A 27,102-nucleotide genomic window follows, 5' to 3' on the forward strand; every position below is an offset into this window, starting at 1 on the left:
GCTGAGATTGTGTGTGACAACGAAAAGTAATTCATCGGTAGCAAGGTAATAGAGTTCCTTGAAGCGCATAAAATAAAGAGGATTTTATCGACACCGTACCACCCAACCGGAAACGGACAAGCCGAGTCAACAAATAAAACTATCATTCAGAACTTAAAGACAAGGTTGGATGATGCAAAAGGAAAATGAAGAGAAGTTTTACCCGAGGTCCTTTGGGCATATCGGACAACATCGAAGTCTAGCACGGGGGCCACCCCATTTTCTTTAATATATGGTTTTGAGGCCCTCATACCCGTCGAGGTCGGGGAACCTAGTGCTAGATTTTGACATGCGTTGGAAGAGCCAAACCAAGAGGCCATGAATGCTAGCCTCGAATTGTTAGATGAAAAGGGAGAAGCGGCGCTTGTTCGGATGGTCGCGCAGAACAAAGGATCGAAAGATACTACAATAGAAGAGCCAACCTTCGACATTTCGGAGTCGGGGACTTAGTCCTACGGAAATTCACCCTCAATACTCGAGACCTAAATGAAGGGAAACTAGGCCCAAATTGGAAAGAACCGTACCGAGTCCTCGGAGTTATCGGTAAATGATCTTATAAACTTATCACAATAGAAGGCCAACAACTGCCAAACAATTGGAACATATCAAACGATACTACTACTAAGGTACGACTTTATCCTTTTTGTCCATTTAAGTTTAAAGCTAACTCATTACAGATTTTGGACCGAAGGCATAAGATCCCGAAGGCATCGTTTTTCACACGAATGCCTTAGGTTTTAAAGCATGAGTTGCACTCTTTTTCCCTTAGTTCGGATTTTGTCCCAAATGGGTTTTGCCAGCAAGGTTTTTAACGAGGCAACAATTATATGCTACCTAAGGAGAACTCAACAGTATCCAAGGCTTCTTTTCAATCAACCTCGAATACTGGGGGGGCATCACCCTTGGAGGTTATATTTTCAAGGAAAATACTTCCCGCCTAGGAGGGCTTCGATAGGAAAACTTTGTAATAGGCCAAGTGGTTAGATGAACCGTGTCCATATAGAATAGTCAAGCCCCGACGATAAAACATGTACGCATGTATCGATTATTTGAAGAAGCAATCTGGCTATATCAAAAACACTTTGTGTCTCAAAGAGGTTTACTATCATACGAGCTCTACACTTACAATCATGCGGGAAGTGGCTCAAGAGCCAAAACTCAAATGTACCCCGAAATACTTGGGGACTGTCATCGACAGTTAGTACATTTGAGTCATCGAAATCTCGGATTCATAAGACCTCAAAGAGTCATCCCCACAAAACAAAGGCCAAGGCCAATATACTCGGGGACTAACTCCCCGAACACGTTCGAAAAGTTATTGGTAAACAAGTCCAAGTGACATACCCAAAGGCTACGGCCACACTAAAGACTACGGTCATATAAAGGCTACGACCAAAATAATGCGGCTCAGAGACGTCCAACTTCCGCTATAAACTAAAGGCCTTCAAACGTTGAAAAACCGGTTAAATCAGGCTACCCTCGGCAAAAGCAAAATATAAAGGGCTTCGATAAATTCAGTCCCTCGAAAATCTAAGGGCTTCGATAAATTTAGGCCTCGAGTAATCCAAAGGATTCGATAACATTAGCCTTCGGGAAAATCTCAAGAGGTATCCGGTTATGCTTACACAAACAAATTACTAATAAGGTTCCGATACGTCAAACCTTTGAAAAACACAATGGGTATGAAAACACATGCTAAGGCATAATTAAATTTTCACTAAGTCTTTTAGCCGAAATGAGGGAAAAATTATATAGCCATTTTAGAGTCGAGACCGCCCAACTTAAAGAGCCTAGGGGCCAATTTTAAAAGAGCCTAAGGGCCGACATATAAGAGCCTAAGGGCCAGCTTAAAATAGCTTAAAGGCCAAAAACATATAGGAGTCCGAGACCTCGTTCTTACTCAACTCGGACCCAAGAGTCCCATTGTTCTGAGCTCGCATCAAATTGATTTAAGCTTAGCTCAAGGACCATCTGAAACCTTAAGGGATATTATATTGAGAAATAAAAACCTAAGGATTTATTACGTTACGAGTCTAAACCGATACTCGAGCTGAGTATTTGAATCATCAAAATTTTCCACAAACGGGGACAAAATAAAATTCAACACAAGTCGAGGATAGAGAAAAAAGATACTTTATATTCATAAGGGAAATTTACAAAAAATATTTACAATGCCCACAAGGGGCCCTTGCACAAAAAAGAAAACCTAATCTATTTTCGGGGTCACACCCCCAGGATCGTCATCTTCAGAAACTGCATCTTCAGTGGCTCTATCTTCGGGAGTCTCCTCTCCCTCGGGAAAATCTTCTTCATTTTCCTTGGAGCCACTCGCTACATCCTCATCATAGGAAGAGACAAGAAACCTAGCATCGATTTCCCGTAGCTTTGCCTCGGCTATCTCCTCGTCAAGGTTGAACCCTCGGGCATGGATTTCTTCGAGAGTCTCCCTCCGGGCTTGGCACTTAGCCAATTCATTGCTCCATTTTCCCCGGTCGGAGGCCTCTCCCAAATCAGCTTGAACGGCTGCAGCTTCCCTCAAGTATATGGCAATGGATTTATCAGCCGCAGCCTTCGTCTTCTCAACTTTAGCCTTAGCATGTACAACGTCGGCCCTGGCTCTAGCTAGCTCAGCCTCTAACTCCTTGATTTTCCTGGCCTGAGCCAGGCCCTTCGCTTCAATGCCTCGGAGATGAGCTTCAACCGAGGCCAGTTGGGCTGCAACAACTTCTTTATCGGCAGCAAGCTGATCCATGTTCTTCTTCCGCTGATGACAATCAGCTCTAACTTGATCAACTTCGCCCCAGAGCTGCCCAATCATCTCTAGCTTTTGTTGCAGCTGAGATACCGAAGTGTTAGCCTCCGAAGTAGGACCAAGAAGGCCGAACTCTGTTAAAATCACAGTTATATGCTAATCTAGCTCGGACTCGCTTTTTTGAGCTTTGGCCAATGCAGTCCGGAGATTCTTAAGCTCATCTTCCTTTTGGCTACAGAGGAGCCTCAGGGCTTTCTCTTCGTCCGAAGCTTTCTTGAGCTCGGCCTGACATTGGCTCAGCTCAGCTCTAAACTTTACAATGGCCTATATGTGAAATGGAGATATATCAGTCAAAAGAAAAGAGAAAGAGAAAATTACTATAATGGAAGTAAATATTTACCCGAGAGAGGAGATTTTGAGCCTCTTCGAAGATAGTGGATGCATAATTAAGGTCATTGGCATCCTCAATCCCAGCGTAGCAACCCTGAAAGGGATCGTCCTCTATGACCTTGCTTGGATCGGGCATACACAGTGCGTTGGCTTCTTCGATTGCCCCTTCGGAAAAAGTTGGCAAAGAAAGGGAGTGACCTGTTGTCGCGGCCCCGAGCTCTTCACTTGGGGCGTTCTCATTAGCTTCGAGGGTCTCAGCATTTACCTCCTCCGGGATAGTTGTTGAAGACAAAGGGACAATCTCAACCTCCGGGGACACGGGGGCCTTGCCCACATCTTTCTTTGGGGTTCCCCCACCACGGGATGAGGTTTCCAGCTCGGAAGGTTTGGCGGCCTCGATCGGTTTCCTAGTTCGAGGCACCAATGTCGACTCCTCACCGTCATTTTCTTCATCATCCGTGGAATCATGGGCCGAATCTGTGCCCCTTTGAGCAAACCTTTTCCGTAGCCTTCGAGCAGGGGTTTTCATATCTTGAGGGTCTTCAGGCTTCGAAACCCTTTTCCTTTTGTTGTCCCTCTCCGATTTTGGAATAGAAGGCTTGGTCTTTTCCCCGGGAGGAGCCGGCCTCATCTCGGATGCATCACCAAGGCCAACGCAAGTGAACGTTAGTAAGTTGACGCCAACAATATAAGAAAAGTGTTTGAAACTTGGGAAAAGCACTCCCCATGGTTCTTGTCCTCCCACTGGCCCTTCGATAATTCACGCCACTTGTGCTCATTATAGGAAGAGGTGGCAGCTAACTTTCGTACCCTATCCTCGAGGTCGGGCATCGCTTAAGGCACCCAGGCATTGGCTGCCAAAAGAAGGATAAAGACGTTATGAAATATGAAAGCAGAATATGTATAAATACTAGGAAAACAAACTCCACTTACGGTTGAAGTTCCACCTATCCGGGAACAACATTTTATCCCCGGGGATGACATCCGAGGTTCTTACTCTAACAAATCGGCTCATCCAACCTCGATCTTTGGTTTCATCAGTACTGGCAAAAAAGGCTTTCGTTGTTCGACGCTGCAGCTTGATAAGCCCTCAAAATAACTAGGGCCGATACAATCGAATCAGGTGGATGAGGGTGAATTCCAACCCTTTGGCCTTCTCGGAAAAATACCGCAGCATGATCACGATACATCAAAAAGAGGGGTGAATCTGACCAAGGGTGACTTCGTATGTTTTGCAGAAGTCGATCACCACCGGATCGAGGGGACCCAGCGTGAAGGGGTAAGTGTAAACACTTAAAAAACCCTCCACGTGGTTAGTAATGCTTTCCTCGGGGCTTGGGATCTGAATCACGACCTCGTCTTCCCAGCCACAGTCCTTCTTCACATCCTTGATGAGCTTCTTCGATATCAAGCTAATATATCGAGATGTGTGCTCGCATCGGCCTGGGACATCGGGGGGATTCTCGATACTAAAGTCCTTCTTAATTATGCAAGGACCGGGTGTGATTTTCTCAAGATTTGGCGGCACTACCGGTTTGGCCGGCCGGGAGACAGAAGAAGACGATGCTTTATCCTTTGTAGGGACCGTTTTGGAAGTTTATCCATGGTTGAAAGCTAAAGAATACGGGTTGCCCAAGGATGTGGTGTTTCTTGCAAGAGCTTAGCATTTTCCAGCGCTTAGGGAGGTGGTGGAAACGGGCGATTAGAGAAAGAGATGAAGATGGGAAAGATATGAAGAAAGAGTAAAGTTCTTTACTCAGAGGAATCGCCTCATATTTATAGAAGGGAAACGACGGTTCAGCTGCACTAGTGGCCGACCAATACTGGCGTGCATTCAATGATTTTGGTGAAGTGCACCGATGGGACATTTTGGTCACTTCGAACGTCTGCATTACAGAAATGACATCATCACTAAAGACTTTGGGAAAACGAGGATAAAAAATGTTTCTTATTATCTTGCTCTAAGAAACGCGGGGACTATCTGTATACAGTCGAGATCGAATGCCTTCGATCTGTATGCTTGAGAGGTCATCCGAAATTCGAGTTCGGGTAAGACCAAGTTCGAGCTCGAAGGACCAGACCCGAGTTCGAGGGCAGAGCATGATGCATACCGAGGTCGAGTACCTCGAAATAGTACCGTTATGGATTTGTACCAGAACAAGTTAGATTCCTGCCACGTCCCCAAAGTCATGACACAAATCCCGGAATATGATTGTACTATTCCGTACTAGGCGGTTAGACAGTTGTATCAAGAATATTCCTTACTGTAAATAGATATATTCCTTATTTAGGATTCCCCTATTATATAAAGAGGACCCCAATCATTTGTAAGACATCTTATAATCACTGGAAAAAAAATATACTTTCTACCTTTTTGCCTAGTGTTCATCAACATTGTCTTTTAGCTCTATTGTTCTTACTTTATTTTTATTATTTAATTGTTCTTACTGTCTTGAGCCACCTCGAGGTCACTGTTGCTAAGTAACATTAGTTTGATTCACTTCTATCTTTTATTTCTACTTCATATTTCTTGATTATTAATTGGTATTGAACTAAATCACATATCTTTAAAACCACTAATCAAATTTAATTGTTACTCGTATTTTCGAGGTAAACAAAGTGAGAATTAAATTCTGATAGTAATTTAAGTATTCGATACAAGCATCTTTGTTACAATAAGCATGAAACTTTAGCAATTCTCAAACGCATTTATTTAATTCTGATAGTAAGGCCTTCTCTCTCACTTTTTGTGGCTTTTCCGGGACCGAGATGTTTACGTATTAGAAATATCACGTAACTAAACTATAGTAATTCGCAGTTAGAGGCAAAACTTCACAACAAACTTTAGGTAAGTTGATTATATATTCTTTGACACATAAAAGTTCTGCTCTCTTCATCCTTCTACTCCAGTTATGTATATACACACTTATGTGACTACAAACACTAATAAGAAATTAAATATACTTATGCTCCATTGAACAGGTTAGTTTGAAAGAAATACACCTATCATGCTACTAAAAAATTTGGACCATCAAATGGCTTATGCACCAGTACAATTAATGATGAGTTGCAGAGGAACAATATTGATTTTCTATTATAAAATGATGTACTATATGACTTGGTATACACATGCACTATGCACTATTTTTGTTTTAGATTCTAACTATTTTATTGTTATTATGGTAGAGTTGCTTTTCTACTTTATTCATATTTTAGTTTATGTGCTTTTGGCATGTCTTGCTAAAATTTTGAGTCCAAGGTACATATGGCAAATAAATTGTGTCGATGGATTTCTAATTTACTCCTTTGTGAGTTAAATAATTATTTTTCGACAATACTTTTTCCAAATATTTGATAGAATCATTTTCTATTTTATTCACATCTTAGTTTATGTGTATTTAGTCTTTCTTTCTTAAATGATATGAAATATATTTTAGTATAGATATTTTATAAATATATATAGAATACACGTGTAATGTACGTGCGGAGAGACTAATTAAATTATGTTTCGAAAGATTAAAGTGGACGACAAAGATGAATGTAAAATTATATAAAGCATATTGGAAGCATATTTTCCCATATCCAAAACAAATTTTTTAAATAAAAAACAAAATGACCACGCAATTGCTTTCTGTGCTATTTTTGCAACCAAATTTATTTTTTTGATAATAAGGTAATTGCAATATTCACTTTAGCTTGCTTGCCAAATCCTCATTCCCAAATTCCAACTGCCACGCCAAAAGACCGCTAAAGTTGAAAGATCACCATTTACCCCCCACATAAGAGCACAACAATCAACAAAATACAGCGAAAAATTGAACAAAACTAGCTCGGTAAATTGAACAAAAGCTCCGCTAAGACGAAAACTAGCTCGGTGGCTTCAACAGCAACATGTTTGCTAAAATCTTTGAAAAGCTCAATCCTACGCCCCCGGTAAATTGCTCGATTTCACGTTTTTTTTTTTGGATTGTGAATTTTGCATTATACTCTTTTTTTCATTTTAGCACCACCTACTTTACTTTTCCGATCTGTTTTTTTGGGTGGGTGGGGTGGGTGGGTAAATGCTGCAATGATACAATTATTCTATTATGAGTTCTGCTGAATTGGTTCCTTACGTCATTTTCAATTAATGTTTGATCGTTTGATTCTTATAGATTCTATATTACCATTTATGTAGTCTGTCAATCTTGCAGAAATCTGGAAAAAAGAAAGAAAGAAAGAGGAAAATCTGTTTTACTTTTAAAAGGCATGGATTAGAATTATGCATAATTTAATAGTTATTGCTGCAAGAGAAAAGAGATACACTTCACCTAAAGAATGAGATTATATGGTATGTCTTAGCATGAATATTGACATAAAACTATTTGGCGCGAGTTTATATCTGTTATGTTTAGTTCCATAAAATTGTGGATAAGTGTAAGAAATAGAAAGATAGAGAACCCTATTGATTTACTTCCCTTAAGTAAAGTGCTTACTAGTTTTGGTTGTTTCAGACGGAAAAGATACTTTTCCTCCATAAAATATTTAAACTTGCAATTGTGTCACATGATCAAAAACGATTATTAATCATCACTGCTTGCAGTTTAACTGATTTTCAGTGCAAGGCAGGACCCCAGTTGCATTAATTCAGCTCCCAGAAACCCTATATCCATTCTGTTCTCTTCCTTTTTGCTGTGAAAATAAAATCTAAGAGAATTCATTAGCAATGATTTCTGCTCACATTGCAGGAAACATATGAAACATAACACAGAAGAATTCCGTGTTTGATAATCTAAAGTAAAAGAATTATCATTTCTTTGAGCTCATAAGCAATAGCCAAAGCCAATTGTTTCTATTGGAGCATTTTTGCATTTCTTATAATCAGGGCTACGGCTAGTCACATTCAAGAATGTAAATGCTTTGAACTTGTCACTATGTCTTTGTCGAACTTTTTCAGTCTTTAAACTGTAGACCTGAAATATGAGGTAACATTATCTGGGCCTTGTTTCGTCCTGTGAAAACTGGGTCTATGGCTTGGATTTCAGGCTGCGGAAGAAATTAGACAGAAATAAGCAAAAGTATGATTAAAATGGAATCAACACTTTTCTTCTTGAGTCAATACCAAATTCTTAGAAGTTTGGTTTGCGATATTGTGAAGGGTAACTCTATATATTAGGTTCAACTAATTGTTTTTCTTACATCACTCCAATACAAATACAATAGACTGGGACAGGGGTTGTCCCAAGTAAAATGCAACACAATGTAAGAGCTCCTCTATCGAATAAGATCCTTAATTCAAGCGCGGTTACTATCTGTAGTCTATCTTTTATCTCTTCCCCGCTCATGAAGGGGGGTCAAAGAAAGTTAACTTACTTCTCTCCAGAGCAAATGTCTATTTATGTCGTGGTCGGCCTTCCTACTTGATGCAAGATCAAGAAGGCCAAGAATCCAAGAAACTCAAGAAGTCCAAGAATACATTCAAGATTAGGATTTCTTTTCCTTAAAAACTAGGATTTCTTATTTCTTTTTTCCTAGTAATTTGATAGTAATTTGATTCTTGTTTAAGTAACTAGGATTCCTACTAGAATTCTTTTTTCTGTTGTAGTTAGGATAGGTATTTCTTAACCTTATTCTTGTTCTAGTTTAACTAGGATTAATTTTCCTTAACCTCATCATTTTTACTCATTATAATACCTATTTAAAGGGCTCAATATGCTGAAAATAGAGATTGGTGATTAGTTTTTCTAAGTTCTTGCTTCAAAAACGTAATTTATCTTTTATTCATTCTTCTTCCTTTATTCAACACTCGTGCAATCTTGGAGGATTGAGGAACGAGTGGGTAAGGTTCTTTTCATCTTACATTCTTCTCATGTGAGTTTGAAGAACGCTTTCGCTAGTTTTGTGAAAACTTTAGCGAGGTGCTTTTGTTTTTCTCTCTTCTTTGTGCTTGAGAGGTGCAAAACCTTGAAAGTACATCACTACTAGAATGTCTTCTTAGTTGAAGAGCATTCTGTGAACTACTTAGGATGGTGGAAGCAAAAAAGAACTTACTTGAATGATGTTTTCTGCTTTGCGTTTCCCCAAAGGCAAAGGAAGAGACTGCATTGTAGATAGAAAACATGGAGAGAAAGAGATGGTAATTCTAAGTTCAGCTTTTGCTGCTTTGCCAGTGCAAGAGATGATTTGTATTGCTCATTGCTCCAACACATTCACTACGGACAGTTTGATAGTGCACTTAGAAAGTCTCTTCCAGCTTGCATGAACAATACTTGCATAGTATATAACTCAAACCTAGTTGTCTCTATCTGCTGATCTATTGTATTGTGCTTTCAAACTCTCTTACCACGTGTTCTCAGCATAGTGCATCCCGAGGAAATGAGAAATTGACAGACCTGGAAGCAACAATTGCTGTTCACTATGGGATTCCATCTACAGCGTCTATTCTGGCATTTGACCCTATACAACAACTCTTGGTGATAGGAACATTGTGAGTAAAAAGCATATTCTTTTATATGCCTTTGAAGATGCTTATGATGGTGCTTTGTTTGTATACAAAACTTTTATTACCGGTTTTTGTATGGGCTGATAAGTAGCAGATAATATAGTGCATTATTTGTCACCTTTAGCTACAAGGTACAGAAGCCTCTCCACTTTGGAAGTAGCCAATATTTTGAGGAGTTCATCTGGGAGTAATAAGTTCCTTGAGAGAACTTTCAAACAGTACCTATAATATATATATATATATATATATATATATATATATAGAGAGAGAGAGAGAGAGAGAGAGAGAGTTTGAACAGAGAAAAGCAATTATTTTTTGCTAGAAATTTTGTTGGAATCTGTTCGCTGTCTACTTATTCTTCTTGAGCTTTGTTAATGACTAGAAAGCAAAAAGTATTTGTGGTGGCAAGAAGTATTTGTGGTAAAAATTACTTTCTGTGTAAACACTTAATATTTTATTAATAAGTTATCTTATATAATAGCAAAGTGTTCTAGTACTTCGTGTGAATATATATGGCATAGACCAAAACCAAACCAAGTTAATAATCAAACCAAAGCACCCAAGTTAGGTAGAGCAAATCTGGTATGTACCCCACACCCACACCCAAATCGTTCCTACAGGGGTGCGACAAAATTTGAAGGATCCGAGCAACATATCATTTAACAATTCTTTCAAGGCTGCAGCATCACCATGTAAACACATATTAGGACCAATTGTCACAGTTTTTCAGGTGACGTGAATATATCATTTTTTTTATCATAAGCTGTACAAAGAAGCTGAACTTATAGTCCATCATATAAATACATGAAACTTCTTCGACCTCAAACATAGTTCAGAAACATGTCATTTCAGCTTCCGCATTCATGTGTAACAAGCATCAATGTAGTAGCTTGAAGGAACTGCCATCAACTAGAACTGTCTTATCCTCATTTCTCCGTCCTAGTTCTTGTATACAATTCAATAATCATTGTAATTACAGGGATGGAAGGATTAAAGTGATTGGTGGATCTAATGTTGAGGGCCTTCTTTTTTCTCCTAAGCCATTACCATTCAAGAATTTGGAGGTTTGTAATCTGAGCTGCGCGAAGTCTCTGTGTGTGTCTGCATATATGCACTTTTCTGAACTTAGACTGCGAGCATGTGGGAATTCTTCTTGGTGCTGAGGCTCTCAGTTTTGTAGTCAAAATATATGACTGATTTTATTTAGGTTGCCTTTCTGTTTCTTCTTTCTTTCCAAGGGCTGTTTCTCCACAGATTTGTTTATCACTTGTTTATTTGGTTTTGATGTTTTGCATTATCAACTGATCAAATTCATTTCTGGTTTCATGATATTTTTGTCAAGCTGATGCTTGACTCTATGCATACAAATGTTTGATGCTATATATTTTAGTACATGGTGATGGTTAGCATCCACTTCAAATATGTTGGTGTTCTTCTGATATACATATATGTTTCTCTTACCTCTTTCCAGTTCCTGCAAAACCAAGGATTTTTAGTGGGCGTCTCAAATGGAAATGAAATTCAGGTAATTTTTCTGCTTTGCAATTTAACCTAGTAAAGACTGGTTCCAGAGCTGGCATTATTGAATCTCTTTGTTCATTGGTGGAGATGTATAACAATGTGCTTACTTTCGCAGAAGCTTTTGCTGTGACAGTGGTAGGCAAGTTAATAACTTAATTCACACACACACATACATATTTATTTGTTTAAGAAGGTATTCATTCAGGTACCCAGGAAACTCTTCTCTCGCATTAATGTGTCTTTGCGGGAGATGGGATTACTGTTAGCCAGCCATGAATCTGCACCACTCTCTTCTCTTCCTTCATCACTGCTTTATTTCTTCCCCAATTGTCCATATGCTGCATTCACATCTCTTTAACAGCCAATTTCCTTTAAAATTGACAGGTTTGGGATCTAGAAAACAGGAGAATGTCTTCTAATTTACAATGGGAGTCCAATATTACTGCATTCTCCATGATCTATGACACTCATTACATGTAAATGGGTAGATATTTTTTTTCAAAGGATTTTTGTTTACTGTACAATTAAGTTTGTGTTTGACACAGGCGATATGGCTGTACACAGGTTTGTGGGTGATGAATATGGTTATCTCTCTGTTCTGAAGTACGAGAGCAGAGAAGGGAGCTTGGAACTGCTACCTTATCACATTCCTCCGAATCTTATAGCTGGTAATGGGATTGCTTTCAGAAATCTGGTATATAGTAGGTGTTAGAGTCCCACCTTAGAGATGTGAGGTCTCTTTAAATGGTCTTGGACAAACCTCACCTCATGAGCTAGCTCTTGTGGTTGAGTTAGGCACAAGGTCCATTTCTTTATCAGTAGGTTTCATATAGTTTGAGGATCGTGGCTTTACCAGAAATTAGTGACTAAATATTCTTAGTTGCAGAGAAACTTGAGACGATGTGAATTGTGAAACCATTGTGTTTCTTTTTATTTCATTTCTTTTAGTCTTCCATTCTGGTTTCTGTTATGGAAACTTTTGACTAATTTTGACTGAGGGAAAACCTACGGCTAAATTTTTTTTCTTTTCCTAAGGCATTTTCACTGTCATCTTATCTCTTGTTCCAAATGTTCTTTCTACCCCGTTCTTGTTCTTGAATTTATCTCTAGTTTTGATTTTCACAGTAATACGGAATGACATTAGTGAGACCGTGGTTATTGCTCTTGTTATGATTATAGTTTTTAGGGTAAGCTTATAGTTGATCAATTTGCAGTCAAGAGATTTGATATGAAAATGATTATCTAAACTAATTGACAATCTTATTTAAGCTCAATTGCATTTGCAGTCGCAAAACTGCTATAACACTAAAAAATTTGAACTAGAGGCCAAGCAGTGAAGTTTTGTTTGACATGCAGTTCCACCACTAAGAATATCTGCTATGATTATGTAGCATCTAGTAAGCCTTAAATTTGGCACATAGGTTGATGGCTTTATAAGAACATTGACATCAACTCTTAAGGCAAAGTAAGCTAAACAATACACCAGCCTGTTTCTTGGAAATTTCTTTTAGTTTCCACATGCTTCTGAATAACTCAATTGCTTAGCTTTCTAAGATGGTTAATATTTTTAAGATTTCTCAGCGCATGCAGCATCAATAAACTTATGATTTACACGAGAAACATGAATCTTTGGAATGTTAGAGGTGAAAGAGTAGGAGGATACCTGATACTCCCTCCGTCCTAATTATGTGACAGTGTTTGACTGTGCACGGAGTTTAAGAAACAATGGAAGACTTTTGAAACTTGTGATCTAAGACAAGCCATATATATTTGTGTCGCTAAGGGTAAAGTGAGAAGTTTAAAGTTAAATTGTTCCGGAATAAGGTAGTATGACATTCTTTTTTGGATTGACTAAAAAGGAAAGACCGCCGCATAAATTGGGAAAGAGGGAGTAATTAGGAACGCTTAACGTCAATACGAGTAAGAAATGCATTTCCATGAATGTCTTCCCTTTTTGGCTTTTAGGACTAAGTCATAATCTGCTCTTTTGGAAATTCCATTTCTTTTAATATGCAGTGTGATTTTATCCCCCAAAAGCAAATGTACAGATGTACACTAATGTATGTAAATGCTCTTCATGTTGCCATAACCATCTTTTGCAGAAGCTGCTGAGATTTCAATGCCTGATCAACTAGCCATTGTTGGTTTACTTCCCCAACCTAGTTCACTTGGAAATAGGTAAGAGATCATCGAAATTTCTTTCTTATTTTCTGGTTTTTGGTTTTTCATTTTAGAGTTGTCTTCAACATCTATGCTATTCTGCTTCTTATCACATATTTGTTCTTGGTATCTTCCTTCACTCAATTACTTTTTAGGGTCTCAGCAATGTCTTTCTTTTTTGTGTCATCAGGGTCCTAATTGCTTATGAGAATGGATTAATTATTCTCTGGGACGTTACAGAAGATCGAGCTGTTCTTGTTAAAAAGTATAAACAGCTCCATGTGAAGGATGAAATTGTTGTTCATGCTTCAAAAAATGCAAGTGAAGAGAAGTTTCGTGGTTCATCAGATAATCAAGAAGGGGAAAAGGAAATAAGCGCACTCTGTTGGTTGTCATCTGATGGGTCAATTTTGGCTGTTGGTTATGTTGATGGAGATATCTTGTTGTGGAACTTATCAGTTCCTGGCAAGAAAAGTTCAGAGGCTGAAGCATCCTCTAGTTATGTCAAGCTGCAACTCTCAGCAGGAGATAGAAGACTCCCTGTTATTATTCTGCGTTGGTCTGCTAACAATGCACAGAATGGTTGTGGGGGCCAATTGTTTGTCTATGGTGGTGATGCAATTGGATCAGAGGAGTCCTTGACGGTAAGCACTAATCCTAATTTAGTTTCTCAGCTTAGCCTTTTCTTCTATCTCCATCTTAATTCTGTTAGCATTCAGCAAATATGACATCCATAGAACTTGAGACATGCAGAAGCAAAGATTATTTGCTCTTGATGATTTTGCACAGTGATCCTTGTTTATATGTTACATGTTGTTTAAAATCTTGTACTCCATCTATCTGACAGTTCTAGAACTTCATAGTTGATATCTGAGAACTATTTTGCATCCTGAAGCAGTTAGTTTCATGTAATACAGTTTGATGTCTGTTCTTTTTCTTTTTTGTTCTCTCTGAAGTTCCTCATGTTGAGATTTCTTTTTTCAAGTCAATTATCCTCCTTATTTGGTGTTCAGGCTTAGTTGAAGTACCCTCCTGTATGGTTAATTGAGAGTTGTTTAACTGGAATACAGTCAAAACTAGGCTTCTGAATTGGGTCTCACCACCCAAGTTACTAAAAGCACTAGATGAATTTTTATTTCTCTTAAGAGATGGTAACTATTCTTTTCTTCCCTTATAAGTGATACTAACTACTCAATTTTTTTTTTGAGAAAGGTAACATATTATTTAATCGTAGCACAAAGGCTGTGCTAAGGCCATAGATACATATATCAAAACGAGTAAAACCACGGCTATCTTCTAACTCCTACTACAGTGATCGTATGATATCTATCATTGAATCTACATCGTGTACAAAATCTTCCTTACACCAAAAGTGAAACAAAAACAAGCAGTTCATCTTGATCTTCTGTAAGGAGTTGTTGTGTCCTTCAAAACATGTACTGTTTCTTTCCATCCAGATTGTCCACCATATACATCCCGGGATAGTCTTCCACCACTTTTTTTGTTTGATCAGGTCTCCTGAGAAATTCCAGCAAGCAAGCAGCTCCCCTGTACTCCTGGGCATGGCCCATGACAGCCCTTTCATGTTCAAAAATAGTTGCCATAAAGCTGTAGCCAACTTACAGTGCATAAATAAATGGCTACTACTTTCGGCCTCATTTCCACACATATAACACCTTGAGCACAATGGCATGCCTCTTCTCATATGATTGTCTTGTGTTAGACAAGCATCCCTGGCTGCTAACCATACAAAGCATGCTACTTTAGTTGGTATTTTGGCTTGCTATATTATTTTCCAACTCCATAATTGAGTTTGCTGACCTTGATTGTTGAGCATTTTGTATGCTGAGTTTACTGTAAAAGAGCCACTCCTATGCCTTGTCCATTTCAACATATCCTCCTCCACTGTAGTCCCCTTGAACTGATCTAGAACATTCAGAAATTCAGTGAATCTAGGTAATTCCCAGTCATTTAGCTCTCTTCTAAAGTTGAAAATCCATCCGTGTTGATCCCAGCTGTCTTCCACCGTGGCTGCATTATTCAAACTCAAAACTTTCATGTCACTGAAAAGGTCTTTAAGAGGTCATTGTCCTAGCCAGTTATCATTCCAAAAGGATGTTTTCCTCCCATTCCCTACTACAATAGAAACATTCTCCACAAAAAGCGGCCAAATAGCCCTGATGGACGTCCATACACTAACCCCATATGTTGTTGTCACTGCTCTAGGTATCCATTGTCCCTCTAATCCATATTTTTCAGTGATGACCTGTCGCCATAGAGTTTGATCTTCCCTGCCAAGCCTCCAAAAGCCATTTCATGAGTAGGCTTTTATTATGTAGTCTCAAGTTTCTTATGCCTAAGCCCCCAGATTTCTTGCTTTGCGTCAAAACATTCCAGTTTACCAAATGGTAACCTCCCTTCTCTTTATTTCCTTGCCAGATGAAATTCCTTCTCATAACATTGATCCTTTTCTCTATTTTTGTAGGAATAGGAAAAAGGGACATCATGTATGTGGGAAGTGCATCTAAGACACTGTTAACCAAAGTTACTCTGCCCCCCAGGGATATGTACTAGCTTTTCCACTTGGCCAATCTTTTCTCACATCTTTCTAACACCCCACTCCAAATATCTAACGACTTGTTTTTAGAACCCAATGGTATACCTAAGTAGGTTGTTGGAAGAGTTCCAACTGTGCATCCAAGAACACCTGACCAGCCTTTGTATATTAGTTACCTCATTTACTAGAAAAATAAGGCTTTTCCTCCAATTGACATGTAGACCAGAGACTGCCTCAAAAATTGTTAGAATTAACCTGAGATGTCTAAGCTCATCTTCTTTTGCATCACAAAATACCAAAGTATCGTCTGCATGTAGTAGATGAGTTGCCTGCATTCCACCTACAGTACTTGGCACCTTAAAACCAGTCATCCACCTATTGTTATTTGCTACCTTTATCATGTTATTTAGACCTTCCATTGCTATTAGGAACAAAAAAGGGGAGAGAGGGTCACCCTGTCTCAAACCTCTATGTGAAGGGAAGAAACCTTCTGCGAAACCATTGATGAGAATAGAGAACTTGACTGAGCTTATGCAGAAGAGCATCCATCTAATCCATTTTCTTCCAAAACCCATAGATTTCAGCATTTTAAAAAGAAAAACCCAGCTCACATGATCATATGCTTTCTCAATATCAAGTTTGCAAAGAATTCCAGGAGCCTTTATCTTTAGCCTTGAATCAACACATTCGTTAGCCACTAGTGCTGCATCCATTATCTGTCTCCCCTTTATGAAAACCATCTGATGCCTATCTACTAGCTTGGAGATCACAGTTTTCAATCTCTCGGTCAAAACCTTAGAAATAATTTTGTACACAAACCCAATTAAGCTAATAGGCCTAAAATCTTTTAGCTCTCGAGCTCCGGTTTTCTTTGGTATAAGGGCTATATATGATGCATTAAAGCTCTTCTCAAAAAAACTCTTGTGTATGAAAATTCCTCAAGGTTTGCATAACATCTTCCTTTACAATATCCCAGCAAGAAAGAAAAAAACCCATAGTATATCCGTCTGGCCCAGATGCCTTGTCTGAAGCACATAATTTAACTCCTGCACAAACTTCATCCTCTTCAAATGATCTTTGTAACCACTGCTTCTCACTCTCAGTTATACAAGGACAATCAGCCAAAACAAACTCTGGTCTCCATTCCTCTGTTTCAGTGTAAAGTTTTTGGTAGAAGGATATAATTTCCCCTTTTATAGTCTCTGGATTCTCCACTGTCACACCATTAACTTTCAGCTTATCAATTGTGTTATTTCTCCTATGTGCATTTGCCATTTTCTGAAAAAATTTTGTGTTCCTATCCCCTTGCTTGAGTCAAGAATTCTAGATCTTTGTCTCCAAGCTATCTCCTCATTTTTTGCTATATCTTCCAGCTCCATAAACATGTTGGCCTTCTGCAAAAGCTCATCTTCAGATAGGTTTCTAGTTTACTGTATAACATCCATTTCTGCCATGGAACTTAGAAGTTAAGTTTTCCTTACTTCAAAGTTAGCATGATTTGTATCATTCCACTCTTTTAGCTTTCCTTTCAGCATCCTCAATTTGCAGGCCAAAATATAATCAGGTCTACCCTGTACCTCAAAAGAAAGCCACCACGTTTTCACCATGTCACTAAAACCTGCCACCCCGAGCCACCAATTTTCTAACTTGAAATAAGACTTATGATTCTCCCATTCTCCACATTTTAACAGTAGGGGAGCATGATCAGAAGAAACTCTGGGTAACAACGTTTGGGAAATATTCTTGAATTCATCATTCCATTCCGTAGAGAATAGAAACCTGTCTATCCTTGAAAAAGATTGTTGATTGTCACCCTTTGCCCAAGTAAAACTTCCTCCGATAAGAGTAGGATCCACCATTTCCATGTCATTAATGAAATCAGAGAATTCTCTCATGGATCTTGTTATTCTCCTACAATTTCTCCTCTCATTTGCAAATCTAGTTGTGTTAAAATCCCCGCATATTACCCAGGGACCATCAAAAAGTCCCCTAGTATCTGCAATTTCCATCCACATAAGTTGTCTTTCCACCCTGTTGCATGGTGCATATACCTCTATGAGATGCCATGAGAACTCATCTGTCACCGAGCTGAATCTACAAGTAATTGTGGATATTTCAGTGGTGATCACCTCTCCTCTCCATACCCTATTATCCCATAAAATAATAATTCCCCCACTAACTACTCAATTTATATGAACCTATTTCCTTTTTAGTCCGTGCCAAAAAGAATCATCCCTTTCTATATTTGGAAACAGTTTACCTTTATACAATGAGTTATAGCCACACAAGCTATATGCGCCTCACTTTACATCACAAGTTCAAAAGTCTTCTCTTTTTTTCTTAAACTCCGTGCCCAGTCAAATAAGTTCACATAAATTGAAACGGAGGGAGTATTATTTATGTAAATACTAGCCAAATAATCACTTTTATTAGTGCTTTAGCGTTTTGACTCTTTTAATCTCATTACATATTTGCCTTACACTCGATAGATAATTCCAACATGGATAATTTCCTCTTTGTTTTCCTTTTATTTAAGACGAATTTCCTAAACTCCAAAGGCATGATATATAAATTTCCTCAAAGTTATAGATTTAGCAGGCCTATAGTATTCCATAAGAAGCACAATTACTAGTCAGGAATCATAAAACAAAACAAAATGAAAAAAGGGAATTGGAGAAGAATAATATACAAAACATTAAATACCACTTTTGACAAATAGAAAGAGAACACTTGCAACAAATAAATATCAAACATTCAAAAAAAAAATCCGGAATCAGTGTTCTCCAAATGATGATTGATGATATTATTATGAAGTTTATTGATATTAAAAATGGAACTTAGTTAAGAATAAAAGTTATCCTACCCTAGAAAATTGACTTTATAATTACCTTTGAAAAAAAAAATGAAAAATCAGACAAAAGAAGGATCAGAACTAGTAACAATAGAATGGTTTAATTTTCATATTTTATGGATTCTAGTAACAAGTATTTAACTAATAAAATATATTTTATCATTTTGCTTCAATATGCTATATTAAGCTAAATTTATGTGTTTGTCCCCTATTATGCTATTATATTACATTTTAAAATGTAATTAGCAAAACTAAATCTAAAATAGAAGTCCAAATGTGTTGGTCCATTAGTGTGTCGCAATGATGATTGAAGGTGTTAAAAGGTGATGAGGTATACCTAAAATCACATGGAAAAAAGTTGTCGTTTAAGGACTTACAATCTCTTAGAATCAATGCAAATTTAGTGAAAAAAGTCCACGTGGAAGTAGAAGATCTATATTGGCAATATCAACAAATTAGAATTAACCTTAGTCATATTAATATGCTTGCAGTACCATAGTTTAGTTGACTGGTAGTTTGGATGTAGTTAGTTGACTGTTACTGCAATGGGGCTGTCCATATGCAGTTTTTTTTTTTCTTCTTCTGTACAGATTGCTATTGGTAATAAAATTCTTTATTTACCCCAAAAAAAATTGCTTGCGATAGAGATTGAGAGAGGGATGGAGCATCATGGCATGGTTTAAATTATAATTGAATTTGTACTTCCTACAAACTTGTAGGTTATTTTAATTAATTGTTACTTTTGGAAAGTTATTTATTACTTGCTATCAGGGCTTCTCTCACCTTCTTTAGCCGAGAGTCTATCGGAAACAATCTCTCTGCCCTCCTCAGGGTAAGGGTAAGGCTGCGTACATCCTACCTCCCCAAACCCCACTTGTGGGATTATACTGGGTTGTTGTTGTTATTTTACTTTTGGAAAGTTAGCATGTTAAATTGGTTAAATAAGAAGTACAACATTACAAGAATACAGGAAAGCTTAAACATGCCAATAGTTTCCATTGCTAAAAAATTGAATCATATGGAATTTAAAGCTGTCCCACATTCTTGTAGAACCATATTTTAGCCTACGTTTTCTACTTTTTGGTATACTGCTTGTATTCAGGGATTTTCTCAACATTAATAAAATTATTTACCTTCTCAAAAAAAAAATTACGAGATATATGATTTTTTTGTGGTATCTAGTTTGATGTGTGCCTACGTTTATGCCAATCTTTTTCTTTGTGTTAGGCAGGTCTTGAATCTTGATTGGTCCTCTGGGATAGCAGCACTGAAATGTGTTGAAAGAGTAGACCTTGGACTTGATGGATCTTTTGCAGATGCCATTGTAGTTTCAAATGCTAATGGAACAGGAATTGATGATGCTTCTTCCTTGTTTGTGTTGACAAATCCAGGGCAACTGCACTTTTATGACAAGACAAGCTTGTCTGCTTTAAAATCTAACCCAAAGAAGAAGCATGCAGATTTTGCTGTTAAGTGTCCTACAGTTGTACCTACCCTTGAACCACGTATAACTGTGGCAAACCTATATCCAGTGGATAGGAAATGGAATTCCTCAAGGACTCCTTCCGAGGTACTGGATGCTTTCTAATTTAGATCATTCAATGCAAATCTGTTGTCATGTGTTTTACTAATCTTCTTCAACTAATATTAGTTGTTTCTTTAGGAAGTTAAGAAAGCACAACTCCATCCAGCTCATGGTGTGACTGAACGGGAGATCAAAATGCCTAGTGTTGCCGGACAACTTCCTCTTACTGAGGATGGTGGAATAGAGAGAATACTTGTTGCTGGCTATCTGGATGGATCTGTCCGTCTGTGGAATGCAACATTTCCAGTCTTTTCACTTATAGCTACTCTGGAAGCTCAGGTCCTTGCATTTTGCATTTATTCGACTCTTAACTGATAAGCATCTGCCTTGATGTGTTCTCATATTCACCTATATAGTCATAAAAATAGTCTCTGGTTTCATTGGCATGTCGATACTTACCAATAGATAACATGTCAATGTGTGATGGCCAGGTGGAGGGCATTCAAGACACTGGTCCTAGAACAGCAATATCTGCTTTGGATTTCTCCTCCACTGCTTTAACTCTTGCCATTGGCCACCAATGTGGCCAGGTAACATCTATCATGTTTTCAGATGGCTGCATCTTTGAGAAACTGGTAACACCATCTGTAACTTACTGATACTTTTCGTTTGTGTAGGTTTGTGTTTATAGCCTCATGGGGCAGTCTAAGACAACTAGCTTGAACTTGGTTCCGGATACTGAACAGGATGGTATGCCTTTATGTTCTTAAACTCTTCTGTAACTTATGTCATTTTGAAGTATTCTTCTAAACCGTGGATAGATACTGGCCTGACATGGGTGGGAAGTCTGAAATTCATCGTTTATTAGGAGCCTCCAGGAGAACAATCATCACTTTTCTGTTTTAAGTTCTAATTATGCTAGGTGGTATTGACAATAGATCGGAGAGGAGAGGCATGAGAAGAGAAAGTTGTTTTTTAATGATTAAACTCAATACAAAGCTTATATAGGAGTAGTTAGACTCAAATGTGGTACTGACAACTGATCAGAGAGGAGTGGCATGAGTAGAGAAACTTTTTTTTTCCTGATTAAACTCAATTATAATAGCCCACAAACAATTGGCGGTTGAACTTGAAAGGGGTTCGCCGTGAAGCTTAGCTTAGGAAAATCCCGTATCGGAATGGAGGTGAATGTTAGGGACCATATAAGTGGGTTCTGGACTTTAACTGTTGAGGTGCCTGTTGGGTTAAAGTCTAAGAAGATAAAACTTTGAGGCCCCAAAGGTTGGGCAGAGTGAGCAATACCTTGGTAGTTAGGCCTGGACCATGACAAATAGTATTTCCTTTATATTTTACATTATTAGTGGAAGGGATTCATGAGTCCATGAGTGATGAAACAAATTTCTTTCTTCATCAAGTTCATGTCATTACACATTTTCACTCTTATACACAACCATCTCGTTCTACATCATTATAGTGATCCGTATCTAGTTCATTTTCAGTTCAGTGCTGTCCAGGTGATGCTTGCTTTCAGTTTTCCCTTGTAAAATCTCCAGTAAGCATCCTAAAATTTGTAGCTGTGGGCTCCAGACTTGTCGCAGGATTTGAAAGCGGCCAGGTAAGGTCAATCCAAGCAGTATTCTTTTGATCATTACTAATTGTAGTGGCAGATACTTTGGAAATCTATCAGATGTTCATGTTTGTGTTGTCCTGTCAGGTTGCCATGCTTGATATTTGTTCATCATCAGCCTTGTTCGTTACGGATTGTTTATCCAGCTCAAGTTCCGGAATCACTTCTGTGGCTGTGAATACATTAGCTGATGCTCGTGAAGACACTGTGGACCACTGTGAAGAGGGAACAACAAATGCACATCCGAAAGAGGTTATTTCAGTATTAACCAGAGATGCAGAAGTGGTTTTGCTCGATGGCTCCACCGGCAATAAAATTAGCTCTCAGGCAAAACACACAAAGGAAATGTCAACTGCTATATCTCTGTATATTTTAGGCAAGCATGACTTTTCATTTTTTTAATCAATTAATCTCTATGGAAACTCTTATGAAGAGAAAATTATAATTAGGTTCTTATTTAAATTCTTATCAGTGAAGAAAAAGATATTAGCTTCTTAAAAGCTTTTTTGTGGTATGTAGATGACATCACCTCTGTCGCTGAAAAGTTGCAAAAGCATTCTTCAACACTAGACAGTGCTGTGCAGCCTGAAGATTTGAGACAGACATGTGTGGATTACCAAATTTTGCTTTGTTGTCAGAATGGCTTGCATTTGCACTCTTTAAGTTCTATAATTCAGGTGCCTTTTATTTACCATCCACTACTGCAGTGTTTCCTGTTAATCTCCTAACTTCACTAGTTTGTAATAAGATTATGTAATTATAGGGCGGTGTCAACCCTATTCGTGAAGTTAAACTTGCTAAACCATGTTCTTGGACTTCCATTCTTAAGAATGATGCTGAAAAATATGGACTGGTTTTAGTATATCAGAGTGGAGCAGTTGAAATAAGGTAAAAAGATTTTATTTGTGTCTCTCTTTTTGTACTCTTCTCATGCATGCTTGAGCAGTGAGATGAACATCATTGGCTTACAGACGTTTTCTGACTGTATGCATTTTGGTGATGGATTTTATTTTATCCTGGGATTACCGATTATTTTGAGATTCAATTTCATTGTTCGAGTATTTTGATGTATGCATGTGGAAAACATATGATTAATCTACATCAACTCTTGCCAGGTCCTTGCCGGATCTTAATGTCGTGGGAGAATCCTCACTAATGTCTATACTTCGATGGAATTCCAAGATAAACATGGATAAGACCATAAGTTCTCCTGGTAAAGGGATGATTTCACTGGTTGGTATTGACTTCACTCTTTTTCTCCCTTCCACGTAAAAAGATAGACTACTTGTTTGTACTCATGATACTGCTTGCTATTTTATATTAGGACCCATTTCATTGTCTAACATTTCATTAGTATACTGGGACCCTATGTTAGGTTGAAACCAATAGAACTGCTTATGATTGCTTCCCATGCCCACGTTCCAGATTATAGTTAGGACAGGACTACTTCTGACTCTCACCATAATGCTTCTACTCAGTTTGTGATGGTTGTAAATACTTTCCAGAAAATTATGACTGGCACGATAACTTGATACAATCTAAGGGGCTATTGATAGGCTTTTAAAGGCTCATTATTGACTTCACTCTTGATTGTGTTTCTTTTTAAAACACTAATATTTTGCTAATTGTTCTTTTAATTTGTAGGTGAATGGGTCTGAATTTGCTATTTTATCTCTGTTGGCCTTCGGAAATGATTTTAGGTTTGTCACTCATTTACATTCCATCTTGCATGTAATCCTGCAATCCTAAAATACTCAGCCCTGCTGCCCAGGGGAAGATCAAAAGAGTCTCCACACAAATTCATGAGCTTTCTGTTTATATTATGATGGGATAACAATGACCTATTTATAGGATTCCGGAAGCTTTACCCTCGCTTCATAATAAATCTCTCGGGGCTGCTGCAGATGATGCTGTCGGTACATCCCAACATCAAAAGAAGAAACAGGTTCCTACAGTGTGATATCAGGCTTCTATTCTTCGTCTTTTGCTAGACCTCTTATGGAAGGTAATTTTCTGCTTTTTCTAGAATGCTACCGCCGGTATTTTTGGTGGCATCATGAAGGGGTTGAAAGGGTTTAAAGGACAGCAGGCTGCTGATTACAGTAACGCTCGAGATTCTCTTGTTACTCATCTGGAAAACATATTCTCTAGATTTCCGTTCTCAGACCCTACAAATGTAATGGATGACCTTGGAAGCCTGGAACTGAAGTTAGGTAGTTTCCCTAGCCCTACTATGCGCATTCTTGAAAAAGGTTATGGTCCACTAGTACAGATTGATTCTTAACTGCCTGTGTTCGTTTGTTACAGATGATATTGAAATTGATGAACCTGTTCATGTTACTTCATCATCTCTCAGCAGTGATGATTTCAGAAAAGGTATTTTTTATTGCTACACAGTAAATAGAATCTTTCTTCCTTCGTATACCCTTAATGAATCTATTGGTTTACTCCACTTATCCAGAAAAGGAGACCGATAGAGACAGGTTATTGGAAGGTGGTACTAGTGATGCCAAGCCACGACAAAGAACTCGTGAAGAAATCATTGCTAAATATAGAAACAAGGGGGTAATATTATCCTACAAATATATCTCACAATGAGCAACTGTGTTTGGGCATTTGCATTTACTGACTTGCTCATTACTTGTAGGATGCTGCCTCTGCTGCAGCGGAGGCAAAAGATAAGCTTCTTGAGCGTCAGGAGAAACTCGAGGTATGTCTATTTAAAGCATGTTTTCTTAATCTTCATCCTGCATATTCAAATGCATGTTTTTGTTCTTCTGCTAGTATATTGCACAATGTAAGTAATAAATTTCTATTGTAATTTATCTTTTCATTTGCTTAATTTTCTATTTTGAAGCAAAGTGGTAGTTATTTCCATGAAATGACATTGAGTCAAAATTATGAGCCTAGACACCTATAGTACTTTGTGGCATTGTTAGATCACAACAATCTTCCTCTTAATTTTAATTGGATGGCTAGCTAGAAACTTCAGTGTGTTGACTCAACCTCATGAAAGACCCCCCCCCCTTGCCACATGTAATTATTGTCATTATTTGATGGAAATGAATTGAATCAAGAACACCACTTATCTCCTGCATAATTTGTTTTCATCTTAAGCTCGGAGAAAGGCCATGATTTTTCTTTTTTGGATCATATAGTGGTTTTGAATTTAGCGACTGTACACTACTCTGAAAACAATGGCACCAGTGCCTCTTTGTCTCAGCATAGTTCAATATTTCATTCACATTACAACTGCTCGGGGTGCATTTAGTTGTCGATAAAAACTTCCTTTGATGAAATCATAGTGTTGGGTTACCTTGAGTTTTAGAAATGTTTCTCCAAGATATTTTACAACAAAATGGGAAAATTGTGTCTGTTAACTTTCCCTCTACAAACATCTCACTGTTTTCCATGTCACTTGCTTCAATCAACACTTAGACATTGTTATCAACTTTAATACTCAAAATTATTACTACTAGAACACTATTGTCATATCCTTATATAAATCTTGTTCAGTTACACCATTTTTCACTTACTTTTATGCGTAGTCAAATTCTAAAAAAGATTTAGGAAATGAATTTTCAAGGTAGTACCCTTTTTTAGATAGGTGCCTTTAACCTTCTTCGGTCTTTTTCTAGTAACTTCTTTAGATTCCATTTTTACTCAGTTCTGAGATTGAAGTTCTGATATCCCTCCTACAAACTTTCCTGTTTTCTGTTACTATCTTTACCAGAGGCTCAGTAAAAACACTCAGGAGCTACAAAGCGGGGCTGAAAACTTTGCGGATCTCGCAGGTGAGCTTGTCAAGGCCATGGAGAAACGCAAGTGGTGGAACCTGTAATAAAAGGGCTAATAATTGTACATATTGAACGTATCTCTATGTTATTGCAGTGAACATGGAAAACAAAAGGCAAATTGTTAAGCGCGTAAAGCCTACAGAGAATTGTTGATTGTTCTGTAGTCGTGCAAGAGCATAAGTTATAGTTTGACTAATTTGTTTTTAGGTCACCACTAATCCACGAGTGACAAAAGCACCTACCATTTTGAAGAGAAACCAAAACAAAAAAAGGCCCGCTCACGCTTGCTGTTTTTTTTTTTTTGAGAAGGTAACAATTTGTATATTAATATAAAGACTTCACTGAAAATGTGAAGTCACCCATAATTACAGTGTTGAGTGTCCATACAAAACTACACACAAAAAAGGACACTATTCCTCCTAGTTCTTCTTACAATGAACCTAGGACATTTAAGATGGATTCATGATCCTCCAAAAGTTTTCCTTTACACCAAAAATAAAACAGAGCTACACACTTGTTGTTTCTTTTGCTTCGATTTTTTTGCTATCTTGCTGATATTATTATAGATTGCTACTGCTTTCTCTTTTTTCATTTTCCTTAAGTCGATGGTCTATTGGAAACATCCTCTTTACCTTTTCAATGTGTGGTAAGGTATGCATACACAATATCCTCCTCAGATCCCACTTGTAAAATTATATTGGGTTTGTTGTTGTTGTTGTTGTTGTTGTTGTTGTTGTTGTTGTTGTTGTTGTTGTTATTATTATTATTATTATTATTATTATTTTAATAGAACAAGGGGGAAACAATTAAAGAAGAAAGAGACACTTCCATTATAGAATATATCACATGGTCTATAAATTGACCACACGCACGAAGCATGGACGGCACTTGGGCATAAATTACACGTGACTATCTCCTGAAGAATTTTGTTCTTGACTTGCTAATGTCACCTTTGGACCAACCTAATACTATAACAAATTTGCAGTTTTCAGGATTGAATCGTTCCAAATTGGAGTTCAAAAGAGTTCCAATTTTTTATTCATCCCGTCAATTCTCTTTTGCTGCATCTGTAATTTCCTTTCTTTCTTTCTTTCTTTTCAAAAAATGAAAAAGAAAATGTTGTTTCTTGTTTGTACCTTTTGTTTTTTCATCCTTTTAAGATTGAACAAGACTATGCTCTATTCATTCACGAATGCCTTTGCTACAATTGTATTACGTAGGAGGACCACCAAAATGGAGGACCCAAGGAGACCCATACCTTTTTTGTTTTTCTCCTTTGCATTTATGACAAGTTTATGGTGCATTTGGTATTGAGGAAGAAAATGTTTTTCCATCATTTGGTAGGAATAGGATATAAAAATCAAAAGGTTGATAAAAATGTCTAAGTATTGATTCAAGTTAG

General features: G+C 37.8%; 1 protein-coding gene across 3 annotated transcripts; it reads left to right on the forward strand.

Moving 5' to 3' along the window:
• The first annotated feature begins 6,871 nt into the window (after nt 1-6,871).
• LOC104215408 (uncharacterized) lies at nt 6,872-26,071 on the forward strand. Of its 3 annotated transcripts, XM_009765190.2 has the most exons (24): nt 6,872-7,114; nt 9,517-9,647; nt 10,642-10,726; nt 11,134-11,187; nt 11,568-11,659; nt 11,748-11,851; nt 13,286-13,361; nt 13,534-13,987; nt 19,983-20,321; nt 20,415-20,615; nt 20,768-20,866; nt 20,954-21,026; nt 21,776-21,891; nt 21,991-22,279; nt 22,423-22,580; nt 22,667-22,791; nt 23,019-23,136; nt 23,548-23,603; nt 23,755-23,848; nt 23,930-24,116; nt 24,211-24,279; nt 24,365-24,468; nt 24,551-24,613; nt 25,637-26,071. In XM_009765190.2, the coding sequence occupies exons 1-24, from the start codon at nt 7,073-7,075 to the stop codon at nt 25,742-25,744; spliced, it is 3,237 nt and encodes a 1,078-aa protein (XP_009763492.2). In that variant the 5' UTR covers nt 6,872-7,072; the 3' UTR covers nt 25,745-26,071. The 3 variants fall into 3 exon arrangements, with proteins under 3 accessions (XP_009763492.2, XP_070026998.1, XP_009763493.2); XM_070170897.1 differs by lacking the exons at nt 6,872-7,114; nt 10,642-10,726 and having other exon boundaries at nt 9,559-9,647; XM_009765191.2 differs by lacking the exons at nt 6,872-7,114; nt 9,517-9,647; nt 10,642-10,726; nt 11,134-11,187 and having other exon boundaries at nt 11,580-11,667.
• Nucleotides 26,072-27,102: the final 1,031 nt, after the last annotated feature.

Source organism: Nicotiana sylvestris, chromosome 3, assembly GCF_000393655.2.
Source record: "Nicotiana sylvestris chromosome 3, ASM39365v2, whole genome shotgun sequence".
In the NCBI taxonomy this organism is placed as follows: Eukaryota; Viridiplantae; Streptophyta; class Magnoliopsida; order Solanales; family Solanaceae; genus Nicotiana; species Nicotiana sylvestris.